Genomic DNA, 6,308 nt, shown 5'->3' with positions numbered 1-6,308 from the left:
GAAGGGCTGCGCTTTGGGTGTGATGTGGGGCAAGGGGCTCCACAGAGGTGGAGTCCAGGGGGGCCACTGTCTTGAGACGTGGAAAGGGACCTTGCCCCGCCCTTTTTCTAAGAAGGGGAGAACTGGTTCAAACCCAGGTGGGGGCTCACTGCATCACCCCCTTCCCCGGCCAAATGACCGTCCCGGCCCCCCCGGCTCACATCTGGAGACATCCCCGCCCCAAAGCAGCTTTCACCCCTGGCATTGTCCGCCTGTCCCACCAGCCTGAACTACACTTCCCGAGGTGCTCCGGGGTCCCCAGGGGCGGGGTCCACTTGGGCTGTGGAGAGGGTGGGGAGGGGTCGGCACGTGCCGCCGCTCCCAGCCAATGCGGAGCCCGGCGGGGAGGTCACGTGCCGCTGTTTGGCGCTTTTGTGCGCGCCCGGGTCTGTTGGTGCTCAGAGTGTGGCCAGGCGGCTCGGACTGAGCAGGTGGGTGTGGGACTCTCGGGAGGAGGCGGCGGCGGCCGGCCGGGGGCAGCGAGAGGGACGCGGCCAGCGGGAGGGGCCGGCCCTGGGGCAGCGACCCCCTGCTGGAGGCCGGCGGGCGGGGCCGCGAGCCGTGAAGGGGCTGGAGGGCGGGGTGGGGGTCGCTCCGCTTTGTGTGTGGCTCGGGCGGAGCCTCGGCTTTGTCCCCGGTTCCCTGGGGGCGCGGCTGTGGTGGGGAGGGGGTGCGACCAGCTGGGCGAACCCGCCGAGGTAGCCCCGAGATGCCTTTGAGAAGACAATAGGGGGCGTAGGCCCACACTCCCCCGCCCCCCTGCAGGGGCGGCCCCCGCTGGGGTCCCCATTGTTTGAAGGGGCGGGGCGGCGCCCCCAGGGAGCGACCTGAGGGCCAGACTGCTGGGCGGGAAAGGGCAGCGCCCCCGCCCAGGGTTCGTGAGGCTGCCCTTGGAAGGCTAATACCCCCACGAGAGCTGTTCGGCTCGGGGGCGCGGACGATTTTGGGTGGCGGAAGATTGGGAGCGAAGGAAAGAGGTGGCGAGCCGATGGCGGGTACCCCACGGTTTCCTCCCGAGTACTGGCACCTCCCGGCCAGCTGCGGCGGGGCGGGGGGCGGGGGCCCGCCTCAAGGTGTTTTTGGCGGGAGTTGATGGGGGGCTAGTGCGCGCGGGGAGAGCCCGGGGTGGGCGGAGTTACCCGGATGGGACCGTTAGCCCCGCCCACCCCTCCCCTTCCCACGCGCGCGGGCTCCGGGGTGTTGAGAGTTCGGGGAGATTCGAAAAGGCGCGGGGAGGAAGGGGCGGGGCCCGGGGCCGGAGTGCAGGGCGGGCTCTGATTGGCCGGGGGGAGGCCTGCCGCTATTCCTCGCCCGGACCAGGGCCACGCCCATGCTGGGTCTGGTGCTGGGAGTCTCATGCTCGTCCGGGCTTAGACGGTTTCCCTGCCTCGGATTTTAAGTTCCCGCTGTTGAGAACTTGTATTCCTACGTGTTTGACACTAGACTTGGGTCTGCAGGAATCATGACCTTTGAAAAGATCAAGGGATGTAGAGGGTTTTTTTCGTGGTAAAATTCTGCACAAGGCAGCAAATAGGTGTAACCTAAGACCTAAAGCTTCATAAAATTGTTGATAATTCATGTTAACCCGCTGTTGAATGAGGACCTTAAACCGCAGGAACAATAGGAGCGCGACATTATTGGTTAATACTAGTTTGGGCGTTTTGTTTTCCACATGGCAGACACAGACAAAGCAGGGGTGGGTATTTCTCGTTTGCACAATGAGTGGTAGGCAGTGTTAAGATGGCTCCGGTCTCACTAGGCGTTGAATCTGCACTATCTTCTCACCAGGGGGAGAATATACTGAGGGGCGGGGACTTCGTGATTTAAATCACTGTCTCGTTTTAAAAAAGTATGTTTTGAACGGGCACGCTCAGTTAACCTCATCTTGTACAACCAACATTCTATTCAATTCAGATTTCCCAGTGTTGGAGTATTGTATAGATTTTTAAGTAATTTTCTGACTAATGATGTCATATTTAATTCCACAATAGTGGGTTTTTTTGACATTGATTTATATGGATGTGATTTGAGGTCCCTTTGAATCAATGACATGAAAATACAAAGAAATTGATTGCATGCTTTTGAAAATCGTTTTCAGGGTTTTCCTTGCCAGTGAATCGTGTAGAGTACACTGCCAGTCTCTTGTCTTCTCTTCACCATGGCTTCTTCTGGTAGGTGATCTATTTGGAAAAGCTGAGATTGTGATGGGCTACTAATTTTAGAATAGGAGATGGCTCAGGTCTTAAGCCATCTTAATTTGACACATGTGTTTTGGTCTTACCAAGAAAAAAAATCTTATTTTAATTGGAGAGTAATTAAAGAAGAAAAATTACCACTTGAATGTACTGAGAGTACATAGTTAATTGTTTCATTATTAGACGATTTGGTTTGGTCTAAAGGAAAAAATGTGGAGTTTTGCATGTTTTTGTTCTGTTCGGGGAAATGATTGTCAAATACTGATGTCTCAGAATGGTATTTATCAATCCAAAAATGTTGAGCTTTGCTTTTCTGGGACATGGTATTTAGATAATAATTTCTTGCCTGTAAACACAGCTGCTTCACCAGCCCTAATTCTATTCATTAAATTGATTTGGTTTTTAGAAAATGATAGAACAGTTCATTAGAATAGGAAAAACTACATTTTTCTGAATATATTATAAATATGATCAAATCCAGATATCCAGGTGAAGGAACTGGAGAAGCGTGCCTCAGGCCAGGCTTTTGAGCTGATTCTCAGCCCTCGATCAAAAGAATCTGTCCCAGAATTTCCCCTTTCCCCTCCTAAGAAGAAGGATCTTTCCCTGGAGGAAATTCAGAAGAAATTAGAAGCTGCAGAAGAAAGACGCAAGGTAAACGCCAATTTAACAGAAAAGCAGATATTTATTAATGTAACGTGGCAAATCTGTTTTAGAAGAGGAGGAAAACAGAATTGTAGCTAGATGGTGACTATAACTATGAAAATTACAGTGCCAGTGGCGGGGAGAGAATACCAGCCGTCATTTATTGAGCTCCTATTGTGTACCATCTCCTGCACTTACATAGTTCTCTCCTTTTCTACCTTGACCCTAGAGGGTAGGTGTTGTCTGAGATACTGGATTAGAAAATGTTCTCAGGAATGTTGACTCATTTTCCTGAATCATACAGTTAGTGAGTACTGGGGCTAGAGTTTAAGCCCAGTTCTGTCTGAAACCAAAATTCATGCTTTCTCTTTGGAAAATAAATTGTTGTTGATTCATTTTTTTGTCTCTTAAGATTTTGGGGTTTGGTTTTTTAAGTTTGTGTGTAAGTCTGTGGTTTTTTAGTTTTTGTTTTTTGAGAGCAGTACAATAAAAAACATTTTAAATTGCCAGTGACATGATTGTGTTGCTCAGCTGTCATACTGGTATTATGGTAGCTTTTACCTAGTACTTCTATTTTAAAGTAGGTATCTTTAAAAAGAACTAATCAGAAAAGTCAGCAAATATTAATATGCTTGTTAAAGAAAAACTGAGAACCACAGAAGTTTATAAATAAGAAAATTCATATCCTGCTTCGCAGAAATCACTATTGGTAACATTTTGGTGTATCTCTCTCTTCATTGTCCTTCTAGTCGTTAAGAATTATACCTAAATTCTCATTTAGTTCCTTTTTCTAGCAACTCTTGGTTGGGATGTATGGGTTTAATTTTAAAATTAGGGAAATGAAGGCACAAAAAGGTGAAGTAGTAACCTGCCTGCAACCAACACAGTTTAGTGCTTTGAAGTCTGGTACCTTTAACCCCATACATACACTTTGGGGACCCTTTTAAGCTGCTGTAGCATGTGCTGTGCACATTTCAGTGCCACATGTTTTCTGTATGTGTGCTGACCCACTGTCAACAGTGAATTATCTCCTCAGGAAGAGTGGCTATATTTGCAATGGTGTTTCACCTCCTACCTGCTCTTCTATTTAGTCCAAGTTGATGGATTTCATGTAGTTTGAGTTCATGGAAGAGATGCAGCCGAAGGCAGGACAGATAATTTTTTTTTTTAAGGAATCAATGCTGTCCCTGTAGTCATTAGCCAGAGCTTTACATAGTTACTGGCTAAATATAGTGAAACTCTTATCATGACTGGGATTTTGAAGAAGAGAATTAACAGAACCAATGGCAGATGCTCTGAAGTTTTCCTGCAAGTTGATGCTTCCAAACACATCGGAATCTGGTAATAGCTATTCTGAGTCTGTTGAAGGAGGCACACCATGGTAACAGAGCTCCATTGGTCTGGAAGTTAATGCAGTGTCCATAGAAAAATGCTAATAAGCTTTTCCTTAAAACAAATCTTTGGCTTAAATAGTAATCTGGAGGCTTAGTTTTAATATTTCTAACATTTCTGTGGATTTCCTTTTTATCAATATGGTTACATTTTTTTACAATGAGCTCATTTTCTTTAGGTAGCCTTTGAAGTTAAAAAATCAAAAGTCTTCACAATAAAGTGCCATTTCTAAGTATATATCACTCAAATCGTCTTGATACCATTAAGCAGTAAATCTTACAAAGATTTCCTTAAGGACTAATTGGGCAAGAATCTCTGAACAAATATGGGCAGTTTTCCAAAGTAAATACAAACACTAGAAAAAGAATATCATTTTTACGGTATTCTGATACAGATAATTCAGGTCCTGACTTCAGTATTATTTAAAGGGTATATTTAACTTTCTATCTTCAGTCCGCTCAATCTTCTTCTGTGATTTGACCTAATGCTATATAACATTTCAGATAGCCTAGCCTGTTAAACTTTTTTCCAGTCCCATGAAGCTGAGGTCTTGAAGCAGCTTGCTGAGAAAAGGGAGCACGAGAAAGAAGTGCTTCAGAAAGCGATAGAGGAGAACAACAACTTCAGTAAAATGGCGGAAGAGAAGCTGACCCACAAGATGGAAGCCAACAAAGAGAATCGGGAGGCACAAATGGCTGCCAAACTGGAGCGTTTGCGAGAGAAGGTTGGTGTCTCCTCCTGGCTTTGAGAGGCTTACGAGCCTGAGGTTTGATGCACCAGTGAAATGGCTCGAACTCTTTGCCTTGATCACACGTGCTTGGTATCTTTGTCATCCATTTTGCGGTTAACAAGTTAAATCAGAGGGGTCTTATTTTAAAATAAGGAATATTCACTAATTTGCAGCACAATTGCATGTTGTTGGGAAGAGCAGTAGAAGGCTGAATCATTAGGTTCAATGAGTGACCTAGGAAATTTGAAGATGATGACTTAGAACTCTTAATTATGTGATTCCCATGGTATATACTTATATAATAATAGTATATTGTTATACATGTCATATAATGTACACACTAATGCTGGTTTGGGCCTCTTGGGGGCATGGCCTGGCAGACTTTTTTACTTGACTGGTGGTATATACTATTTCTTTACAGGACAAGCACATTGAAGAAGTGCGGAAGAACAAAGAATCCAAAGACCCTGCTGATGAGACTGAAGCCGACTAATTTGATCTGAGAACTGACTTTCTCCCCCTCCCCTTCCTAAATATCCAAAGACTGTACTGGCCAGTGTCATTTTACTTTTGCCCTCCTGACAAATATTCTAGAAGCTGATGTAGGACTGTATAGGTAGATCCAGACGGTATGATGTTGTTCTAGGGGCTAAAGGGGAGAAACGAAAAGTGTTTTACTCTTTTTCTAAAGTGTTGAAGTCTTTCTAATGTAGCTATTTTTCTTGTTGCATCTTTTCTACCTCAGTACACCTGGTGTGCTGGGTTAATGGCTAGTACTGTATTGGCTCCGTGAAAACATGTCTGTGAAAAGAGTATGTAGTGGCTTCTTTCAAATTGTTAGATGCTGAATATCTGTTCACTTTTAAATCCCAATTCTGTCCCGATCTTACAGATGCTACTGTACTTGAATGGTTAATAAAGCTGCACAGTGCTGTTGGTGGCAGTGACTTCTTTCTGTCCAGGTAATAAGTTGTCCAGAGATAGAGACCCTCCTAGTTTATATTTGTTCCAGATGGGGCCTTGAGGCTGGTGGAAACACCCAGCACACACATCACTGCGAGTTCTCTGCCCTGGAGTTTCTTGCTCCAGAGTTGTTTGCATTGTCTTCTTCCACAATCGTCACTTTGTTGTGATGCCTCAGCCCAGATCAGCTGTTACGATAGTCTTTCAGATGTTTATTTTCAAACAAGCAGTTTTTGTTTTCTGTGTCCCCATTAAAAAGGCAGACTGAAGGCGCAAATGGTGTTTCTAGAGAACAGTTTAGAGAAACCTTAAGATCCTAGTTAGAGATACTAGATGCTTTATTT

The 6,308-nt window shown here is 45.6% G+C and overlaps 1 protein-coding gene across 1 annotated transcript; it reads left to right on the top strand.

Annotated features, from left to right (window-relative positions):
* The first annotated feature begins 406 nt into the window (after positions 1 to 406).
* On the top strand, positions 407 to 5,944 carry STMN1 (stathmin 1). Its single transcript, XM_061148265.1, has 5 exons — positions 407 to 470; positions 2,138 to 2,210; positions 2,716 to 2,888; positions 4,804 to 4,995; positions 5,423 to 5,944. Exons 2-5 carry the CDS (start codon positions 2,198 to 2,200, stop codon positions 5,492 to 5,494), a joined length of 450 nt encoding a protein of 149 aa, XP_061004248.1. The 5' UTR covers positions 407 to 470; positions 2,138 to 2,197; the 3' UTR covers positions 5,495 to 5,944.
* The last annotated feature ends 364 nt before the right edge of the window (positions 5,945 to 6,308 follow it).

Source organism: Dama dama, chromosome 8 (genome assembly GCF_033118175.1).
Source record: "Dama dama isolate Ldn47 chromosome 8, ASM3311817v1, whole genome shotgun sequence".
NCBI lineage: Eukaryota > Metazoa > Chordata > Mammalia > Artiodactyla > Cervidae > Dama > Dama dama.
The sequence above is the reverse complement of the archived record's forward strand: the minus strand, read 5'-3'. Positions and strand labels throughout refer to the sequence as shown.